This window comes from Dipodomys merriami, unplaced genomic scaffold (assembly GCF_024711535.1).
Source record: "Dipodomys merriami isolate MVZ:Mamm:240054 unplaced genomic scaffold, mDipMer1.0.p SCAF_433, whole genome shotgun sequence".
NCBI lineage: Eukaryota > Metazoa > Chordata > Mammalia > Rodentia > Heteromyidae > Dipodomys > Dipodomys merriami.
In genome coordinates this window covers 280,713-303,109 of record NW_027205971.1, presented here as the reverse complement: position 1 = coordinate 303,109, position 22,397 = coordinate 280,713, and the positions used below count along the sequence as shown (strand labels likewise).

The following is a 22,397-nucleotide window of genomic DNA, read 5'->3' as shown; positions in this document are numbered from 1 at the left end:
AAGGGCCTTGAGTTCACGCACCAGAACACACACATACACACACACACACACGTGCAAGCGAGACACATGGTAGTTTAAGTCTTCTAGGTCATTCTCTGTGTCAACTCCCTTAGCTCTGCAGTTGTGGAATAAAAGCCACTACAGAACCTGTGAACAAGCAGCTTGACTGCATCCCAATAAAACTTTATTGACAAACACAAAGGGAGGGCCAGGTTTGGCTTTTGGGCAGCAGCTTTGTGGATGTCTAGCATGGTGGATGTGTTCCTCTCCCCAGACACCAGAGAAGGGGCAAAAAGAAAAAGAAAAAGCTTGGAAAAGTAGAAATCGGTTTGTGAAGAACAGAAACAAAACAAAAACACAACTCTTGAAAGGCTAGGGATAAAAGCCAGAGGAGTTCTGAAAGGAGAGAAGGAGAGAAAGAGAGAAAGAAAAAAGCAAGCGAAAAGATGAAAGAATATAACTACGGAGCCGTTAGTGTTGCTCTTTGGGGAAATGAGAAACATTAATGTATTCCAATTATTTTCTTCCCATCACGCTAGACTTCCAGGCATTTCTGGGCTGGCGTAAGCTAAGGGGGACTTGCTCCCCTGCATTATTCTGCCCTCCAGTTTCCTGTTACCCGGAACAATTTCATTTTCCTGGGGTAGGGGGGTGACGGTGCGTCTCCACAGGTGACACTGGCTCCAGCAAGAAAGCCAGCAGCTCTTCCCAGGGACGGCGATGGCTGTCTCCCACTCGCCTGGAGCCCAGGCCCCTACCTCCCAGCCCAGCCTTCTTCCCATGACTCCATTCAGAGGTGATGCAAGATTTAGCAGGTGGATGTCCCATGGTGGCTGTCAGCCAGGAGGAGGGGGAAATCCTCCTGTGAAAGTCAGCAGGAACCCCGCCTCCCAGGCTTCTTCTAGAAGTTTCTAGAACCTTCCGAAGGTTTACACACACACACACACACACACACACACACACACACACACACGCACACACACAGACTTGGGGATGGGAGAGCAGTGTTTGCAGAAGAGCAGGCTCTGTGGGAGGCCGGTCGGCAGAATCTGGAACTGGGGGCTCTATTGAGAGAAGGAAGGCAGCCATGTGCACGGAAGTGGACAGGAAAGGCGCAGGTGTGTGTGCTGCTGTTCTCAGAGGGGACGGGGGTCCCGTGGCCCCCGTGAAGAGCTGACCCGCGGTGGGGGGGGTTTGAATTGAAATGGGGACAGGGGAGGGCAGGATGTAAGGCTCTGTGCCCCACACCGAGGGCCCAAGTCTCATGATTTAAAAATAGCCTCCACTTTCTAACAAAACGTTCCTCGGGGCTGACGCCAAATGTGGAAAATCTCAGCCCTGGGGAGGCCAGAGGTCCCCGAGGAGCTAACGGAGACCCAAGTGGGGATCTGGGTGGAAAGTTTTCAGGGTGTGGGACCCACAGGGCACAGGGCCTGAGTGTGAAGTCGGCGGAGGCGGGGCAGGGGGCAGAGGTTTGGTGTCGGGGAACCTGGGTTCGAATCCGGCCTCTACCGCTAACCTGCTTGGGAGATGCTGGAGCCTTGGAGCGGGCGGGTTGTGCGTCAGTTTCTGAACCTGTAGCACGGGTGCTATGATACAGTTCTGTTTACTTGTTGTATTTGTATTTTGTGGTGCTGGGATTGAGCCAGGGGCGGACAACACCATCTTGTAAAATACACACAACTTTTTTCTTTGATATTTGGACATTCCCTGGGGTGTGTGTGCGGGGGGGGGGGGGGGGAGCTGGGTTTGAGCTCAGTGCCGCGAGTGCTTCCTTGGTTTTTCCCACTCTACCACTTGATCCACAGCTCAGCTCCTGCGTTTTGGTGGTTCATTGGAGATAAGAGGCTCATGAACTTTCCTGCCTGGGGTTGGCTTTGAACTTCGATCCTCAGATCTCAGCCTCCTGAGTGGCTGGGGTGACAGGGGTGAGCCATGGGCGCCTGGATTTTAACCATTTTTACACACCATCCACCTGGCTTACTTACCCAGGAGTCTCAAGGCTCAGCGTGTAGGTGTAAGATGGAGAAAGTGTGTATGGACTCCAATTCGGGCGCCATTTAAGCTCCGCAGATCCAGAAGCTCCCCTAAAGCCAGCCTGAATGGAAACGTGTGCTGTTGTTTATTTTCTTTCTACCCAGGTTCTAAAACAAAAAACAAACAAAGTTGGGAGTGTCGACAACTTGGACAGAAGTTCAGTGTTCTGCTTGTCAGGGTTTGGGGGTGGGGTGGGGAGGGTCTGGCCACCCTCCACGCCCTCTCCCCAATTCCAGATTGTTCTCCAGATCTCATCACTTGGGTGTGAGGAGCCCGGGGCTCCGGGCTGCTGCAGGACAGGGCAGGGCCGGTGGAACTTGCTGGGTCTGCTGCCGGGGGACCTCGTTTAGAGGAGAGCGGAGAAGCCCCCAGCCCCAGGAGCCCCCGGGGCTTGCTCAAGGCCGCACCGGGGCTCGGCCTGTGTGCTTCTAACAAGCTCCCCAGGTACACGTGAGCAGCCAGCTAGCATTAGCCTTGACACGCACACACATGTGCAGGGTGATGGACAGTCTTGGTCCTGGGCAGTGGCATCTGGGGTTCCCAGGTGACCCCAGGCAGGCCACAGACCCCCTTCCTGTGCCTACGTCTGCCCCTCCGGTTCTTAACTCTTGCATGCACCAGCCAAATCAGCGCACTCATACTGCGACTTGAACTCAGGGCCTCACGGTCTCATTTGGCTTTTTTGCTCAGGGTTGGCACTGTCCCATTGGAGCCCCAGTTTTACGTCTGGCCTTTTGATGGTCCCTTGGAGTGAAAAACTCTTACGGTGTTGAACACAATCCTCCGATCTCAGCCTCCTCCTGAGTAGCTAGGATTGCAAACGTGAGCCACCAGCGCCCTGGCTCAGATAACCTTGCTATAATGCCTGGCACGTAGCAGGTGCTCACGAAAGCTGAGCTGCGGCGACAGCGAAGACAGGTCATTTCACGGTTTATTTAGAATAGCCACATTTAACTGGGGATGTGGTCCTGTTGGCGACATACATTAGTATATGTGAAGGAAAGAAGCCACAAGCAGTCCTGAGCCTTTAACCCAAAGCTAGGGGGCCGGGGCCGGGCTGGGCTGGGGTGCTGCCCGGGTCCCTTCTTCTCACTGGGATTCGTGAGGGCAGGGGAGACGGGAGCCATCTCCCTGCCCTCCCTGGGCAGTGAATTTGCCTGTGGATCTAAACAGGCCGCCAGTCAAATCCTCCTCTCCCCGTCAGGCACCGGGGTGTTGTGACAGTGGTCGCCCTGACAACCGGGGACCGCGCTGGGCCTCCGGCAGTGATTTCATTATCTTCTTGGGGGCTGAGAACCAACCAGAGCCGGCCTTGGCCCTGCTGGGACCTGGGCTTGCCCCGGCCACACCCACTCCCTAAAGGACTTAGGGTTTCTTCCTAGAGCCCCTGTTTCCCTGATGTTGGTTCATGTCAAGACCAGGGAGAATGTATGGAGCGCCGACTGTCTGCCCAGCCAGGCCCTGAAGGCTGGGGGGGAGGGGAGAGAGAGGGGAGACAGGCAGAATTCTTTATCTACGTGGTAGTATTCTTGTTCTCTAGGGCTTGAACTCAAGGCCCTGTGCTCTTGTTGGGCTATTTTTTTGGCTCAAGGCTGGTGCTCTGCCACTTGAGCCACAGCCCCACTTCTGGCTCCCCCTCCCCCCATTCTGTTTTTAATTGCTGATCTAAGAGTCTCACATCCACCCAGTTTCCTGAGTGGCTGGGATGACAGGTGTGTATCCCTGGGCCCGGCTCCCTCTGCTTTTCCGAAGAATCCGGCAGGGCCTCCTGCTTGAGCAAACCCCTAAACACACTGGGTTTGTCTCGGTGAAGAGTCTGAGTGCCAAATTTCCTGTTTCTCATTAGGGATTTCAGACACAGTTATTTTTAGCTCTGTCACATGTCTTGACTTTTTAATTTTTTTTTTTGTTGTTTGTGCTGCTAAATTTATCAACCTGCTAACACAGTACAGTAATAAGGCTGGATTCCAGGCTCAGAGTTGGGCCTGCGGAAATTTTCCATCTGCCGTGGAGGTGCCAGATCGCCCCCCAGTGGGCAGATGGAGAATTGCACCTCAGGTTCCAGGCTGACCCCTCCTTCCCTTCCCCCCCCCCTCCGGCCTTTGCAGGAGCCAAGCCCAAGTTTGTGGGGGGGCAAAAGGGAGGAAACCCCTCACTCTGACCCCTAGCAGTGCCGCCAGATGCTGGACCTGGCCAGGACGCCCATCTTCCAGGAGTTCTGTGTCTGTGTGAAGATGGACATTTGTGCCGTGCTGTTCTGCGTGCACTTGAATTGAGGGCGCCCTAGAAATCAAACTCACCACCTTCTGCAGCCCTGCCCCCTGCCTTTGATGGCCCTGCAGCGGAGGGTGGGGGAGAGCGCCTGGGACCAGAGGCCTCGAGTTCAGATCCTGACCCTCGGGCAGGAGCAATCGCTTCTCTGTGGTCACCGTGAAGAATAATCCATGGAACCGTTTTTGTATTTTTTGGAGTCTATTTCTCATGTGGTGATGACAGGGAATATTCCTATTGTGTCGGCAGCGCTGGGGTCAAACCCGTGTAGTTATTTATGCGTTAACAAGAGTTTGCTGGACTTGGGTTAAATCCTGATTTGTCTGGGAGCTGTTCACACCTGTCACCCCAACTACTCAGGAGGCGGAGATCTGAGGATTGTGGTTCAAAGCCAGCCTGGGCAGGAAAGTCTGTGAGACTCTTATCTCCAATTCATCACAGAAAAAGCCAGAAGCGGAGTGGCTTCAGGGGGTCAAGTGCTAGCCTTGAACAAAGGAAAGCTAAGGGGCAGCACCAAGGTCCTGAATTCAAACCCTAGTATTGGTGTGTGCGTGTGCACGTGCGCGCGTGCGCACAAATACCTTATTTTCCACTTAGTACCTTCTGACTTTGAGCCAGATACTTGACTCACCTGGGCCACAGCTCCCTTGTTTACGGCATGGGACAGAAATCATGTATAGCATGGAGTCATGGTGAAGGCTGAATAATAAAAAAGTACCATCAGAGGGGTTGGCTCAGTAAGAACCCCCAGGAATAAACAGTCACAATAACTCCGTGTCCTCAGCCTTGGGGGACTTGGCAGGAATAGCTACCAAGGCAGGCGTAGTGGCTCATGCTTATAATCCCCGCTACAAGGGAGGTAAAGATTGGAGGAAGTTTGAAGCTAGTCCAGATGATGCGTTAACGAGATCCCATCTCAACCAGTAAACGCTGGGCATGGTGGCACCCACCTGTCCTCCCAGCGTGTGTCAAGGATTCAAACGAGGATCAGGGTCAAGATCCTGTCAGAAAAATCATGCAAGCAGGAAAGGGGAGGTGCGTGGCCTCGTGTGCGCAGACACGAAAAATCACCCAACCTAGATTAGGGGAACAAACCCCACAAACCAACCATTCCCCCCACTCGCCACAGACACGCCAGCATTGCTTTTTCTAACATCACCTCCGAGAAGGGAACAGAAAAAAAACCAGGTCAGCTGCAACCTGGCCACCAGAGCGAAGCGGGCGGCGCCCTGTGCCCTGCGCGGCTACACCGGGCGGCCAGGCCGCGCGTCTGCTCTCGGCTCCGTCTGCCGGTGCTTGCTGCCGTCCTGGCGGAGGGGTCGGTGGCTTCCAGGCTTTCTTGCGTATGAACGTGGCAGCTGTGAATTCTTCTAAAAGCCTGGAGCAGCGACGTGAGCTGAGCTCTCCCGACCGGCACACTCGAAGGGAACAGCCACAGACGCATCTGATACACGCTGACATTGTGTGCCGGTCCTGGGACTTGAACCTGGGGCCTGGGCGCTGTCCCTCAGCATTCTCACTCAAGGCTGGTGCTCTTAGCACTTGAGCCAACAGCTCCATTTCTGCTTTTCTTGGTGGTTCATTGGAGAGAAAGAGTCTCGTGGACTTTCCTGGCTTTGAACTGTGATCCTCAGATCTCAGCCTCCTGAGTAGCTGTGACTGCAGGCATGAGTCACCCATGTGCGAGGTGTGTGTGTATTCACACACATGTGAGGTGTGTCTGTCTCTCCACCCCCAGTTCCGCCCCCTGCCTTGTGAAGGCCCCGCTTTACTTCCGACTCAGAATGTAAAAGGGAGGATCGTGGTTCTGGCTGCCCAGGCATAAGTGTGAGACCTTACTGTGAAAAAAAAAAGCACAAGGGCAAAAAAGGGCTGGTGGGATGGATGAAGAGGTAGAGTACCTGCCTAGCAAGTGCAAGGCGCTGAGTTCGAACTCTGGTCCTGCCCAGGAGGGGCTGTTGCTCAGGTGGCTGTTGGTCAGCTGATGGTCGGTCTAGGTTTGGAGGTTCGTCTGGGAATGGCTGTCTCCGGGGATGTGGCCTGGAGCCTCTCCAGCCAGCCCAGTGTGGCCGTGGGGCTGCTGAGACTCGGCGCCTCGGCCGTGTGGTCTCAGCAGGCGCCGTGTTCTCTGGGCCACCTGAGGTGATTTTGAGCTCAGGACTTGCTGGGCAAGTGTTTGTCCTAAGCCCCGGTGTCAGCGGGGGCCGGGTGGCTCCATGCGCTCTCAGGGAATATCTCGTGGCCGCTGGGGTTGGGGGCCCTGACTATAGTTGAAAACGAGGTGTTCTCTGGTTTGCTATCTGTTTGCTGGGTCATTTTTTTTTTTTTTGGTCAGTTGTGGGGCCTGAACTCAGGACCTGGGCGCTGTCCCTGAGCTTCTTTTGCTCAAGGCTAGCACTCTACCACTTGAGCCACAGCACCACTTCTGCTTCTGGTGTTTTCTGTGTATGTGGTGCTGAAGAATCGAACCCAGGGCTTCATGCATGCTAGGCAAGCGCTCCACCACTAAGCCACAGTCCAAACCCCAGGTCAGTTTTTATGAAGGAGGATCGAGAGATTTAAAAACATCCTTCCATGATTGCATCTTCCGAGTTACTTTTCTTGTTTTAGGTAAAAGTGCTCATGAATGGACACAGTTTCCTTTTTTTTTTTTTTTTTTTAATCTTGCCATGTTTCCCTCCTCTTCTTTCATTGTTATTTTGCTGGTTTGCCCTGCCACTTAAGCCCTGCCTCTAGTCCTGCATTTTGCTAGTTCATTGGAGTTAAAGTGTAACAGACTTTCCTGCCCAGGCTGGCTCTGAACCCAGATCCTCCTGGTCTCAGCCTCCTGAACAGCTGGGATTACAGGCGTGAGCCTCCAGCACCAGGCCTCTTGCTTCTCACCTGAGTCCCGCAGTGCAAGAGAACCAACTTGGTCCTGTATGCACTCCATGAATCCTTGCCCACGGCAGTGACCTGTGGCTGCATCCGCCTGGAAGCTTCCAGAATGCGAGCCTTTGGGAGATGCAAGCATCCTCATCCTAGGCGGAGGGATGCTCTCACTGAAGCAGAAGCACCTCGTCCCCATCCGGGGCTGCCGGGGCTGGGGCGGGCAGGTTTCCTCCCTCTGGGCCTGACGTCAGTGCCTCTGAGCAGGGCCTTGTTGCTGTCTCCTCAGAGCAAGCTGGTCAAGTACTTCAGCCGGCAGCTGTCCTGCAAGAAGAAGGTGGCGTTGCAGGAGCGCAACGCTGAACTCGATGGCTTCCCCCAGCTCCGGCACTGGTTCCGGATCGTGGATGTCCGCAAGGAAGTTGTGGAGGTGACCAGAGGCCGCCCTGCTCCCTCCCCTCTCCGCTCTTCCCCTCGCCTTTCCTCCCTCTCCTCCCCCAGAACCCAGCACCCACCTGCTCCATTCCTCCCCTGGTCCAGCACTGTCCCTAGTACATAATAGGTCCTCAATTAATGTGCCCAGGATCTCTGAAGTTCCTGGACAGGCTGGCTGAGGGCATGGCTTCAGAGTCAGCTAGAAAACCTTCCAGCCCTCATACTTAATGGAGTCACTCTAGCCAAGTAATTTCCCTCAGTCCAGGGCTGTCCATGGAGACTTGGTTCCCAGTGGGAATTCTTCTTCATCCGTGTTCTTGGCTCCATCTGCCACGTGGGACACTTGAATTGTGGCTGAGGATTGCATTTTGTGGGAAGTGGCTGCCATATTGAATCGCAGGGTCAGAGCCGTGGTCTTCCCATGTGGTAGCCACAGGGAGCGTGGTCCTCCCTTTCTCTCACTGGCTTGGCCTGATCCACAGAGAATGTCCAGCTCATTGTCTGGCAGACAGGCTTCATTCAGCCTGTTGTGGAAAGCCTTGGGAATGGCAGGTGATTTTCCAATGGCAAAGCCAAACCAGAGCATCTGGCTAGTGTCCCCCTTCAGGCTGGGTGTCCCCACTCCAGGCTGAGCCACACTCTCCATGGCCCTGACCCAGTGGAGCCAAGCTCTCTCTGTAAAACCAGAGTCATTGTTGAACCCCCCTCCCCGTCCAGTCACTTTACAGAGGCTTTACAGGGAGAATTTCAGGTGTAGAATCATCCACACCTTTTTTTTTGTCTACCTTTTGAGTAGACAATTATCTCCCACCCTTCTTCCCTCCCTACCTCCCTTTCCCCTCCCCCATTCCTTCTCAATTTAATGTGGAATTAATGTGCATCTAATGTGGATCTTGTATTTCAATGATCTTACATTTAATACAGATCTTGTGTTTTCCTGTAATGTACAGATATGGCCACAAGAGGGCAGAAGTATCCTGGGATCCTGCCCTAGCTTAGAATCCATTCCTCCAATTTAACGTGGGAATCTGTATTTTCCTGTAATGTACAGATATGGCCACGAGAGGGCAGAAGGATCCTGGAATCCTACCCTAGCCTAGACTCCATTCCCTCCAATGTGATGTGGGAATCTGTATTTTACTGTAATACTCAGACATGGCCGCAAGAGGGCAGGAGAACTCCATATTATCACCCTAGCTTAGAAGCCAACCCTTCAATTTAATGTCTGTGTTTTGCCGTAATACTAAGGCATAGCCACAAGAGGGCAGGAGAACGCCACACTATCACCCTAGCTTAGCCTCCCTCCAATTTGATGTGTTTTGCTGTAATACAAGGCACAGCCACAAGAGGGCAGAACTCCACGCTATCACCCTGGCCTAGTCCATCCTTCCCATTTTGTGTGTGTGTGTGTGTGTGTGTGTGTGTGTGTGTGTGTGTGTGTGTGTTGCGTTTTGCTGTAATACTCAGGCACGACCACAAGAAGGCAGGAGACCTCCATGATATCACCTAGCCCAGGATCATGTTGACTTAGTTTAAATGACAATGATTTTTTTTGACATCATTACCAGTGATTGCTCTTGTGTATGTGTGCGCGCGCGCGTGTGCACACGTGTGCACTAGTCCTTAGACCAGGGCCTGGGCAGTGTCCCTGAACTCCTTTTGCTCAAGGCTAGTACTCTGCCACTTGAGCCACTTCCAGCTTTCTTTGTGATGAATTGGAGATGAGTCTCACGGATGTTTATGACCAGGCTGGCTTTGAACCTCCCACCCTCAGATCTCAGCCTCCTGAGTAGCTAGGATTACAGGTGTTGAGCCACAGGCGCTCCGGTCCATTGATTGCTCTTATATGCATATATAGATACATCTGTGTTTGACAAATCTGCAGGGTTTGGGGCAGGAGCGGCGAAGCCACAGTTCCTCCACGTTGCTGGCTGGAGCCCTGCGTATCTGTTCCTACCTTGGCTGTCCAGAGGCATCCTTTTCCCTACTGTGTACTATTCCCTAGCCCTGCCACATGGCCCTGGATGCCGAGTTGTGTCTCCAGGTGCTCAAGGGTCAACACTAGCACAGAGTGTGCACCTAGCAACCGCCCCTGGTGACTGCCCACAGGGACCTCGTGGCCCAGGCCCAGTGACTCTCCTTCTCCATGCCCTCCCCTAGGAGATCTGCCCCGGGCAGCTGAGCCTGGAAGACCTGCTGGAGATGACGGATGAGCAGGTGTGTGAGACGGTGGAGAAGTTTGGGGCTAACCCCGAGGAGTGTGCCCGGCTCAACGCCTCCCTGTCCTGCCTGCGGGCCGTGCACTTGTCAGGTGAGCAGGGGGGGCTGGGCAGCCTGGGGGGGAAGGTGGGTGCGGGGATGGGGGAGGGTGGATCTTGAGAGGGGTGGTGGTTTCTGGGTCCTGGTGTGGGGGAGCAGGACCCCAGATCTGAGATCTGGGCAGGGTCTACGTTCTGGAGTGCCGTCTGGACTTCCGTTTTGCCAGTTCTGGGGGTTTGACTCAGGGCCTAGCGCTTGTCTTTTTCACTTATTGCTGGTATTCTGCCGCTTGCGCCACACTTCCTGCCCAGCTTTTTGCTCTTTAATTGGAGATGGAGCGCGCAGGTCCTGGGGCTGACTCAGGTGCTGGGCCCTGTCCTCGAGCTTTTTTTTTTCTTAAGGCCACAGCTCCCTTCCAGCTTTTTGGTGATTGATTAATTGCTGTCGTGGTTGGCTTTGAATCGCAGTTCTCAGATCCCAGCAATCCCTTGTACACTCATGCACATGTGCGCATCCCGTGTGCACGCCCAGGTCCGCGCACACCCCCCCATGCACGCCCATGTCCACGCGCACCCCCCCCCCCGCGTGCACGCCCATGTCCACGCGCACACCCCCCCCCCGCGTGCACGCCCATGTCCGCGCGCACACCCCCCCGCGTGCACGCCCATGTCCGCGCGCACACCCCCCCCGCGTGCACGCCCATGTCCGTGCACACACCCCCTGTGCACGCCCATGTCCACGCGCACACCCCCCCGCGTGCACGCCCATGTCCACGCGCACACCCCCCCGCGTGCACGCCCATGTCCGTGCACACCCCCCCCCCGCGTGCACGCCCATGTCCGCGCGCACACCCCCCCGTGCACGCCCATGTCCGCGCGCACACCCCCCCCGCGTGCACGCCCATGTCCGTGCACACCCCCCCCGTGCACGCCCATGTCCACGCGCACACCCCCACGTGCACGCACACCCCCCGTGCACGCCCATGTCCACGCGCACACCCCCACGTGCACGCACACACCCCGCGTGCACGCCCATGTCCACGCGCACCCCCCCCCCCGCGTGCACGCCCAGGTCCGCGCACCCCCCCCCCGCATGCACGCCCATGTCCACGCGCACACACCCCCCCGCGTGCACGCCCATGTCCGCGCGCACACCCCCCCCTCGCGTGCACGCCCATGTCCGTGCACACCCCCCCGCGTGCACGCCCATGTCCACGCGCACCCCCCCATGTGCACGCACACACCCCGCGTGCACGCCCATGTCCACGCGCACACCCCCCCCGCGTGCACGCCCATGTCCGAGCACACCCCCCCGTGTGCATGCCCATGTCCACGCGCACACACCCCCCGCGTGCACGCCCATGTCCGCGCGCACACCCCCCCCTCGCGTGCACGCCCATGTCCGTGCACACCCCCCCCGCGTGCACGCCCATGTCCGAGCACACCCCCCCCCGCGTGCACGCCCATGTCCACGCGCACCCCCGTGCACGCACACACCCCACGTGCACGCCCATGTCCACGCGCACCCCCCCATGTGCACGCACACACCCCGCGTGCACGCCCATGTCCACGCGCACACCCCCCCGCGTGCACGCCCATGTCCGAGCACACCCCCCCCCCGCGTGCACGCCCAGGTCCGCGCACACCCCCCCCCCCCGCGTGCACGCCCAGGTCCGCGCACACCCCCCCCGCGTGCACGCCCATGTCCGAGCACACCCCCCCCCGTGTGCATGCCCATGTCCGCGCACACACCCCCCGTGTGCACGCCCAGGTCCGCGCACACACACCCCCGTGTGCACGCCCAGGTCCGCGCACACACACCCCCGTGTGCACGCCCAGGTCCACGCGCACACCCCCCCCGTGTGCACGCCCATGTCCACGCGCACACACCCCCGCGTGCACGCCCATGTCCACGCGCACCCCCCCTCGTGTGCACGCCCAGGTCCGCGCACACACACCCCCGCGTGCACGCCCAGGTCCGCGCACACACACCCCCGCGTGCACGCCCAGGTCCGCGCACGCGGCCCCGCGGCCCCCACGCTGGTCAGCCCGGCCGTCCCGGGCTCCTGGGTGGCCCCTCGGCCCGGCCCCACGCGCCCCGCTTCTCCCCGGCGCTGCTTCGCTCTGACGACAGAGCCGGGCGGCGCTTCGGTCTCTTGGGGCCTCTCCCGGCTCCTGCAGACCTGGCTGACCCCTGACCCTCAACCCCTGACCCTCGAGCCCTGAGTGTCACACAGGACACTGATCCAGACGAGCTGACCTCTGACCCTTGACCCCTGAGTGTCACACAAGACACCATTCCAGGTGTGCCCCGGCCTCCCCTGCTCCTTTGGCCCAGCCAGGCGCTCCTGCAGGGCCTAGGGTGACAGCGGGATCGCGACCCCACGGCGCAGGCGCAGGCCCCGCCCCCCATGGCTCGGGGGGGGGGGGGAGCGAAGCCTGGAGAGCGCGGTGTGCTCCTGCGCATGCGCGTGGCGTGCGCGTGGCCGCTATCCACCAGGGGGCGCCCCGCCTTTCTGGAAGCTTCCACCTGGGACCCGGCTGGGGGCGTGGAATCGCCTGACTTTCACCTTAACTAACCGTGTGGCCCGAACTCTGGAGTAAAACCCGGCCTTGCTCCTGGGGGCCTCGCCGTCCCTGGGGCTCCGAGCGGCCCGGGCCGGGCGACGGTCACCCGGGGCCGGGAAGGGGCCACGCAGGGGAGGGGCGCGGGGGGTGGGACGAGGGTCCCCCCCGTGAACCCCGAGCCCCCCGTGAACCCCGACCCCCCCGTGAACCCCGACCCCCCGTGAACCCTGACCCCCCATCCCCCCCAATCCGAGGCGCGCGGTGACACCCACCCGGAGCCACAGACGCCAGGGCCAGGCGTGGCAGCGCACACCTACAGTCCCCGCGCCGCGGGCGGCAGAGACGGGAGGATCGCGGCTCGAGGCCGGCCCGGGAGCACCGTCCCGAGGCCCTGCCCGCCAGCCCTGGGACCCGCGTCCTGGGGAGGCGGAGCTGGCGAGGACGGTAGCCCGGTGCCGCAGCCCCTGGCCGGCCGGGGCGGGAGGCCGCGTGGACGTGGCCCGAGGCCCTGGCGCCCGACCCGGCCGCCCCGCGCCGCTTGCCCCCGGGCGCCCGGCCCCTTCCCCGGGAAGCTGGGGGCGTGGGGCGCGCCGCGTCCCTCTTCTGTCATCCACTTTCCTAACCCTTCCCTCCCACCCCCTCCCCCGGAGCTGACTTTCTCCTCTGTTTTCCTTCTTTCGCGACAGCAGTTAGGGGGGAAGGAGCCGTAGGAATGACAGTACTGTAGCAGGGATAACAATAACCATAATAAGAATGGTAACAGACCCACACAGCGCCCTGACTTCTGGAATCACGTTTGTGGCTGGAATTCCAGCTGTCTCTTTGGAGGAATCTGTTGCGAGCTAATAGCTTAGCTTTTTGTTTTTTTTTTAAATGTTGTTTTTCCCTCTCCCTGAGCCTTGCCTCAAAGGCTCCAGAGCTGAGAGAATTCTGACAACATCTTTTTAATCATCTGAAGGAGACAGGCGTCCCTAGGACGCAGCACATTCCCCCCTTTTCTCCCTCTTTTCTCTTCGGGCTCTCTTCCATTCTAGGGGTGGAGGTTCCTGGCACCCAGGCTTAGTGAGCGCAGGAAAGAAACGGCCTCATTTCTGAGCAGGTTCCTTCAACAGCCCTGGGGAAATACAGCCAGGAGAGAGAGTGAATGGCCCGATCTTCTCACGGGGTGCTTACCGGGTGCATGGCCCCCTTCCCTCCTCCCCGGCCGCCCTTCCCACCCCTCAGGTGAGGCCTCGCAGAGCTCTGGCTGGGGAAAGGCACCAACCTGTGACCGCCCGATGGTCAGGCCGCCCTGAGTTCCAGCGCCATCCGCGGCCCCAGTCAGCTGCCCCCCCAGCTTGCCTAATAACACAGGGTCTGAGGTCAGGAAAAGTTGCTCAACCTCTCTGGTCCTGCAAATCCTCTCTACAAAATAGTGATACTCTTACCAGCTTATGATGTTTGTTTATTTTACCAGTCCTGGGTCCTGGGCACTGTCCCTGGGCTGCTTTTGCTCAAGGCTAGCGCTCTACCACTTGAGCCACAGCACCACTTCTGGCTTTTTCTGTGTATATGGTACTGAGGAATCAAACCTAGGGCTTCATGCATGCTAGGCAAGCACTCTACCACTGAGCCACATTCCCAGCCCTTAGATATTTTTAATGACAATATAATGCCTCCTAATTAAAGAAACATACAACAACCACAACAACAATAACAATACCATGTGGTGCTGATGGACCGTTTCCTCCGTGCCAGGCACTTGGTCACGCGTGTACCCCCCATGGTGCCCTCGCTCGGCAGTCACGCCTCTTCTTGATTCTCCACAGAGAACCCAAGCTGAGCCACTGTCTCAGGCCCGCACCTGCACACCAACTGGGTGGGTGGTCTCCAGAGTCTGGGCCTTAAGCTCTGGCCCATCCCAGTTTGGTTTGAGGTAATTTGGAGATAGATGTGGCCACCAGGCAGAGCTCCAGCACTTTCTGGCCAGGGGAGAGAGAGGCCCCTTGTTGCTGTGGTGCTGGCGGTGGCTGGGCCCTGCACCTCCCCGAGCAGATGCACCTCTTCCTTCTTCTCCAAAGGGCAGTCTGTCCTCCCGCCCCTGCCCCTGGCTCATCACGGCTTGGAATCGAGGAGCATCCAGGGCCACTGAGAACCAATTTGTAAAAAAGAGAGGGAGCAAGCTGATGGCTCACGCCTGGAATCCTAGTTCCTCAGGAGGATCATGGTTCAAAGCCAGCCCAGGCAGGAAAGTTCATGAGACTCTTATCTCCAATTAACTACTACAAAGAGGGAAATGGTGTTGTGGTTCAGATTGGAAGAGTGTGAGTATAAAAGCTCAGAGACAGTGCCCAGGTCCTGACTTCAAGCCCCAGGACCAGGAGAGAGACACAGAGACAGAGACACAGAGAGAGACAGAGGCAGAGACAGAGAGAGACAGCACGTATTTGCAAGCAAGTGCAAGTACAGGGGGACTGTAGCTGTGCACGTGTGTGCTTGTATACTAACACTTGCCTCTGCTAAGGCCAGCCAGCGCCCCCTGGAGGTCACCTTCCAGACTTGAGGTGTCTCTCCTCATCATTTTCTGAATAGTTTGAGAGTAGAGGGCTTGACCCTTCCTTTAGAAGATGCACATATTATTTTTTCTTTTGTTTGTCTGTCTAGTGGGGTGTTTTTTCCTGCCCTGGCCTTTCAAAAATCTCCTCCCCCCTCCTCTCCAGTGCCAGTAGCCTGTCCCTGCCCAGTGCAGCAAGGCAGTGGGAGCAAGGGTCCCAGGACAGGATGAGGCCGCACCCTGGCCGAGGCTGCAGGCCAGCAGGGCAAGCGTCTTCCCTGGAGGTGCAGCGGGCTCCGGCAGCAGACGGCTGGGCAGAGGTGGAACGAGACTGTGTCAGGTTGTGGCTGTCCATAGCACAGGTCAGCAGGAAGGGATGGATTTACTCACTCATCCTCCCGACTCCCTCCCTCTCCCTTTCTAGTGATGATCTAGCAAAACGATCCTTAACTATAGTCTTCCACCTGCTTCCTTTCTAATTTTCTTCCTTTTGCTCCATTCATCCATCCATCTCCGTTTGTCCTTCTTTCTGTCCACCCATCCATCCACTCACCTATCTGTCCACCCACCCATCTATCCATCCATCCATCCATGCATCCATCCATCTATCCATTCATCTACTCATCCATATATCCATCCATCCATCCACCTATCCATTCATCTACTCATCCATATATCCATCCATATATCCATCCATCCATCTACCCATCCATATATCTAACCATCCATCCATGCATCCATCCATCTATCCATTCATCTACTCATCTATATATCCATCCATCCATCCACCGATCCATATATCTAACCATCCAACCATACATGCATCCATCTATGCATCATCATCCATCCAGTCACACATCCACCCATCCAGCTATACATGCACCCTTCCATCCATTCCCCCATCCATCCACCCACCTCGTTCTTTTAGCCATGTCAGGACAGCTTCACCATAAGGGTGTCCTACAGGAAACTGGCCACGTGTCTCTTTATTCACCCACTCAGCTGTCTCCCCATCCATCTCCTAGCTAGGCTCTCAGCCCCTCCTGTACAGTAGGTACTCTACCAGATGCTGCAGACTTGGCAGTGCTGGGCCAGGACCCTGCCTATGGGTGATGGACCATCCAACAAAGAAATGTGCTGATGTGAGAATCTGATGAATCCTGGGAGGAAGGGTATGGGAGCCATCTAGCTAGGGAAGTTGGAGAAGATCTTTCTAGGAAATAGAATGGCTATGTGGACTGCAGAGGGGAAGGATGGGGTGGAAAGCACTCTCTAGACTGGGGAAATTATGTAAAAAGAAAAAGTATCCTTCCCTTAGGAAATTGGCTAACTTATTTGTGGCCAGAGCAACGACTAGATCTATGTACCCATCTGTCAATCATCTATGCAGACGTCCAACTGTGGCCCTGTCTGCCCAACCATGGATCCATATCCTCCCATTCATGTGTCAGTCACCCATCTATCACACGACCACACACAGCCCACACGCAGCCCACACACCCATCTCTCCCTCCACAGACATCCGTGAAGGCCTCTTGCAGGGCAGGCTCTGGATAGTGAGGTGAATCAGAGACACATCCCTCTTCCCTTTCTTGATCTCTTAGCACAGCCTATAATCGTAGACCACTCCTTTTGGGGGGACATTCTCCTCTCTGAACTTCTCAGGAAGCACACTGTCCTGCTGGTTCTCTTGCCTCTAGTCACTCATTGGGTCTATCGCTTGCATCTTAAACTTCATGTGTCTGGGGTGGGACCGCTCCTCTTCCTCTGAAATTGTCCTCGTTTTAGTAAGTGTTGGTGCCTTCTCTCTGGTTGCAAGTCGTGCACATTTCAGTCCAGCGCCCATGATGCCTCATACATCCCGGTGCTGTTAATGCTGTTTTCAGAACAGCCTCTTTCAGCACTCTTCTTGCAACTACGACCCTGGCCTCCCCTCTGGTGTCCTTGTTCCATGTTGTCTCCCTCCAAGGCCTTCTGTGTGGAGCCAGAGTGAGCTCTCAAAATCCCGACTGAAGTCATACACATCCCCTGTTCAAAGCCCTCTGTCCCCCGGGGCCTGATCCACCCCTGGACCTCACTGGCTTCATTCAGCTCCTTACAGTTTTGTTTATTTCCCGTTTTCTTTTGCAGTTCTTGTGTGCTTTTCTCATCTCCGGACCCCTGTTTATCCTGCACTCTCTGGAGCGTGACACTCCATCCTTTTCTTCCTCCCTAGCTGTCACCTGTTGAATGTATTATATAGCGAACGCATATTTAGGCTTAAATGTTCATTTTGTTGAAAAGTCTTCCTGTTTCTGCCACTCCCCCGCCCCCATCACAGCCCAAAATAACACCCAGAATCCCTTGCTCATTTGATTGGTAGCACATGTCCCAGGTTTTCATTGCGTGTTTATTTCCCATCTGTGTCATCACGCTGTAGCTTCTTTGAGATGAAAGATGGTATCCATTTGATTACCATTGTGTTCTGATGACCCCCCCTCGATCCTGACTCTGTTAACATTTGTTAAAATAAAACAAGAATGTTCCCAGGCATCTTCTTGTCTTTAGGGATATTGTCTGTCCACATAAAAATACACTAGGTAAGAAGTGGAATAAAAACCACTCAGCAACAGTAAAAGACACAGCTGAGTAAACTTGGGCCCAATGCTGTGGACAGACCATTGTGCACATGGGGAGACTGAGGCACAGGGAGGTGACGTCACTTGTCTGAAGTCTCCCAGAAAGAGTGGCCAGGTATCTAAGTCTAGTACCGACTTGTCTCCTGCTCCTGTCCCTTAATCTTGACTCAAAGGATCCCAGTCACCTAACACAGCTTTGAGAGGGGTCTGGCCTGAGGACCAGAGTTTAGTTGCTTTGCGATAGGGAGGTCGACCAGATGTTCCCATGTGAGCTTCTGGCCTTGGCGTCTTCTAAAAGGTCTTGAAGACTGGCAGAGCCTAGATGATATTTTATACTGACTCCATCACCGCAGATCTGAAGAGCTGTTGAGCTGAGCTTCTGGGTAGGGGGAAGGGAGGGTCCAGGGTGGGGGGCCTTTGGTGCTGGGAGTGGGGTGGGGGTGGGATGGTGACCTTGGCCTCTGCCTCAAGTCTTCCTCTTTCTGTCTATCCTTCCTTGGCCAGGACTTACAGCCAGAGCTTGCTTTTTCAAATTGATTTCAAAGATAACGATCTGATTTAGTGATTTATCTGATTAAGCTTAAATGTATTATTACATACTTAAACATATTCCAGTGAGCTCAGAAAACGAACCACACGACTGTCCTGGGCTACATTTCCGGGACCCACTGGAGCAAGTTCAAGAAGAGCATAATCTACTTAGAGGAAAACAGAACCAGGCTCTAATCCAATCAGCATCCGAGTTAGGCAGAGCACCCCTCCCCGCCGCCCGTGACCTTGTGCTCGCAGACCAGCCTCTGGAGCCTAGAAGGGGCCGAGGGGTCTGTGTTCAGAGTTTCCAAGGTCAGCTAGACCCAGATGCTCCTCTTCTCCCTCCCTGCTGAGCTGGGTCTTGGGGAGTCTTAGATGTCTCAATTTATTTGTTTTTCAAGTAACATTTATTTCTCTTTGGGACATTAAAATCATTTATAACCCACAAAAATTTGGAAAACAGAAACGAATATATATATATATATATATATATATATATATATATCCCATCAATTATGATCATGCCTATCTTCACATCTTAATGTGAGCTATTTCACATGAAGTATTTCAGTATTTAAAAGTGCTTTCAAAATCACCCAAGGAAGATACAATTACATTTTAATTATAATAATTTCCTGGCTTCTTTCCCCCCTCCATATCCATTTTTAACAAAAGAGAAATGATATTAAGATGAGATAGCTTGTCTCGTACCCTTTTCTCCTTGGCTTCATTTATTTATTTTAGCCGAGTTGTTAATTAGTTTTCTGAAAATCACTGGTGACACCTCATTTCTTCCTGCAAATATGGCAGTTTTGTGCGGCTGTTGTTCAGGGTTCTGTTGTGATTTTTTTTGTCTTTTCTTCTGTTGTCTCTTGAGTGATTGTTTCTACACATATTAACGTGTCATCCTCGTGTGGCCCAAGGTGTGCTCGGTGGTAGTAGATTTTCATGTGGCACCCAGGGTACGTGCTGGACCTAGAAGGTAGAGTTGATGTTTGCAGAAGGGGAGAGAAGGGCTCTGGCTGCCTGGTTGGGCACCTCTGGCCTTGGATGGCTGTGGTGTAGGAGCTTGCTCCATGGCCGCTTTGTCTGGCTTTCTACCCTGACATGAGCTCACAGGCTGCCACCACCAGGGAGTTTCCCAGCATGCTTCCTGTCTACACCTCCTCCCTTCCCCTCCCTCATCCCTGTGGGTCGTTCGATGCTCACCATCCTGTCTTCAGTGTGGGCTGGCATCCGGGGAGCTGGGGTGTGGTGGGGGAGATGGATGGGCAGTGGTCAATGGTGTGCCCCGGGGTCCCCCTTGGGCCCCCTGTGTCCCGGGACTTGCCCTTCCTTGTCAGCCCTTGGTAGCATTCATTTCTCCTCCTGCAGCTACAGAACACATTCGCCGGCTCCACAGGCTGGCCTGTAAGCACACCTCACCCCAGGAAAGCAACCCCGGTGTGCACACATTTATCAACTGCATCTCAGGGGCCGGCCGCTGGGCCCCGTGTGTGTCCTGTGCCCCCCAAGCACCTCAACTTGCTACCGCGGCACGTGGTGGTACCACAGTCCGGGGAGGCTGCCATTTTCCCAGATTACAGACAAGGGAGCGCAGACACAGAGTGGCCAAGCACCTTGCTTCAGGCCACGCAGCCAAGAACTGACCCACAGGCCTGGCTGATAACCATCGGCCCCATACTGGCTCAAGCGAGGCTTTGCTTCCCACGTGAGGAAGCTGCCAGAAGCCAGGTGGGGACCTGGGGTTTTGGCCCGTCACTAGTTTGACCCCGGAGGTCACTCTTTAATGCCAATGCCGGCCAGCTTTGGCTCTGAGGGGCACTGTGGACGGGCTGGAAGGCGGAGGAGGCCCTGTCTCTGAAGGGACCCATTGTCCTAGGTTCCAAGGTCCAGCCCAGGTCTTGTGGGTAGAGGTTTCCAGCCATTAATACTGAGGGCTGTGATTATGATTCTGAGATTGGGGTAGGGGTGGGAGTAGTCCTTTGTTTAGAGACAGTGTCTCACTCCGTAATCCGGGACAGCTTCCAACTCTGGATCTTCCTTCTTCAGCCTCACATTCCCCTCCCAGGGCTGAGATTACAGGCATGCGCCTCCACACCGGACCGGAGGTCCTCTCTTTAGGGAGTGGTGAACCTGCTGTGGTCCTGTAACTCTATCTAAGCTGAAATGTATATTGAGGATATGAGACGTAGGAGCCCTGCCAGCCCCCTCCCCCTTCTCTCCATTTATTGAGTCATTAATTAGAACCATCTAATTCCCCATATCGTTTCGTTATGGGGATGCGGGGGAGGGTGATTGAAAGAGAGAAAGTCAGATCATTATCTCCTGCCACACTCAGAGCCTAATGGAGTTTTGCTAGAATGGTTTCGAAATTCAGATGTGAAGAGACAGCTTATCTTCAGGGACTTCTCGTCAGCAAACTTCCTCTGCCAGGGGACAGAGCCTTGTTGTGGAAAGGCTGGGCAGGGCCCCCAGTGGCCTGTGGCAACTTTCTCGTGAACAAGAGCTGCAGTTGGTTCAACTCTGACTTCCGGGATTCTGAACAAGGTCTAGCAGAAGGATGTTGGCTCTTCAGCCTGGGCCTTTGAAGTTCTCTGAGTAGCTCCAGGCTCAAACTTGTGCTCTGTCGGAGCTGACAGGCGGTGGGCAGACCTGCATGCTCTTCCCTCAGCCTCCCTGCCATGTCTGCAAAGTGATGACAGTCACCCTGCTTCAGGGGGGGATGTGAGTGAACTAACGTAATGCTGGACATGTAATCTCAACCACATGGGAGTCAGAGCTAGGAGGCTTGGGGTCTGAGGCTGGTCTGGGCAAAAGCGTTTGAGATTTATCTGCAAAGCAAACTAAAAACTAAAGGACTAGGATGTGGTTCAAGTGGTAGAGCCCGTGACTAGCAAGCACAAGGCCCTGAGTTAAAGCCCCAGTCGGTATCCCACAAAAAGATAAAACAATGTTTTTAGGACTCAGCCCTGCTCCTTGACTCCAGGCAGTGTTCAGTGTTGAAAGCTGTCACTTTCTCCATCTCTTTGCGGGGCACTGAGAATCCAGGGGCAACTTTACCCGCACAGAACATGCAAGTTTGTGACGTACAAGCTGGTGTGAGGAAGATGTCTGTGAGCCAGGTTCTGGTGGCCCATGCCTGCCATCCTAGCTGTTTGGATAGCATGTTGAGACCACCTTCTTAACCCACAGCCAGGTGCAGTGACACACACCTGTCATCCCAGCCGTGTGAGACGCTGAGATTGGGAGGATCATAGGACTAGGCCAGCCAGGGACGCAACTTGCCAAGACTCCATCTTGGTGGAGAGCAGCTGGATGCAGAAGTGTGTGCGGCTGTGAGCTCAGAGACAACAGGGACCTTGAGTGTAAGCTGATCGCGGCTCAGGTGCTCAACCAGTGAAAACCTGGCCTGGAGGTGTGGCTTGGGGGTATCACACCAGCCTAGTAAGAGCGAGGTTCTGAGTTCACATCCCCAGTACTACCCCTTCTCCCCGAAAAAGAGCAATACCTCTTGTGCTCCTTGGGCTCCAGGCTCAGAGCTACTTATTGGGTCATTGCTTCAGTTATGAGTGTGTGACAAGCACTTGGACCTTAGGCATGATGGAAGCAGCCGTTGTGTTTTGCTTATAGATTCTGAGCTCTTGGGAGAAACACAGAGGCTTGGTTTGACCAGCTCCACTATGGCTGGGGTGTGAATCGCCACGCATGTGACAGGATAGCAGCAGCACAACTAAAAATGCAGGAGGCGTGGCTTCATGCTCCGGAGGCGTGGCCTCACCCCCAGGAGGTGGCGCTTCACCCAAGGAGGCATGGATTCAACCCCAGGAGGTGTGGTTTCACCCTTAGGAGTCAGGGCTTTACCCTCAGGTGGCAAGGCTTAATCCTCAGGAGGCGTGGCTTCATCATCAGGAGGCGTGGCTTCATCATCAGGAGGCGGGGCTTCATCTTCAGGAGGCGGGGCTTCATCTTCAGGAGGCGGGGCTTCACCTTCAGGAGGTGTGGTTTTAGTCTCAGGAGGCGGGGCTTCATCCTCAGGAAGTGGGGCTTCACCTTCAGGAGGTGTGGTTTTAGTCCCAGGAGGTGGGGCTTGATCCTCAGGAGGTGTGGTTTTAGTCTCAGGAGGTGGGGCTTGATCCTCAGGAGGTGTGGTTTTAGTCTCCAGAGGCGGGCTTCATCCTCAGGAGGCATGGTTTCACCCCCCAGGAGGTAGGGCTCAGTAGGTCTGAGGTGGGGGACTTTGCATTCTTGCCAAGCCCTTGGTATTTATTGCCCAGG

The 22,397-nt window shown here is 55.4% G+C and overlaps 1 protein-coding gene across 4 annotated transcripts in view; it reads left to right on the top strand.

The window, feature by feature from the left end:
- Nucleotides 1-22,397, top strand: part of LOC138807776 (kinase suppressor of Ras 2) — a 200,803-nt gene that overhangs the window by 29,192 nt on the left and 149,214 nt on the right. For all 4 annotated transcript variants that reach the window (XM_069993534.1, XM_069993533.1, XM_069993532.1 and 1 more), the window contains exons 2-3: nt 7,466-7,606; nt 9,772-9,922. In XM_069993534.1, the coding sequence (XP_069849635.1) occupies nt 7,466-7,606; nt 9,772-9,922 (292 nt within the window). The remainder of the gene's footprint in view (nt 1-7,465; nt 7,607-9,771; nt 9,923-22,397) is intronic.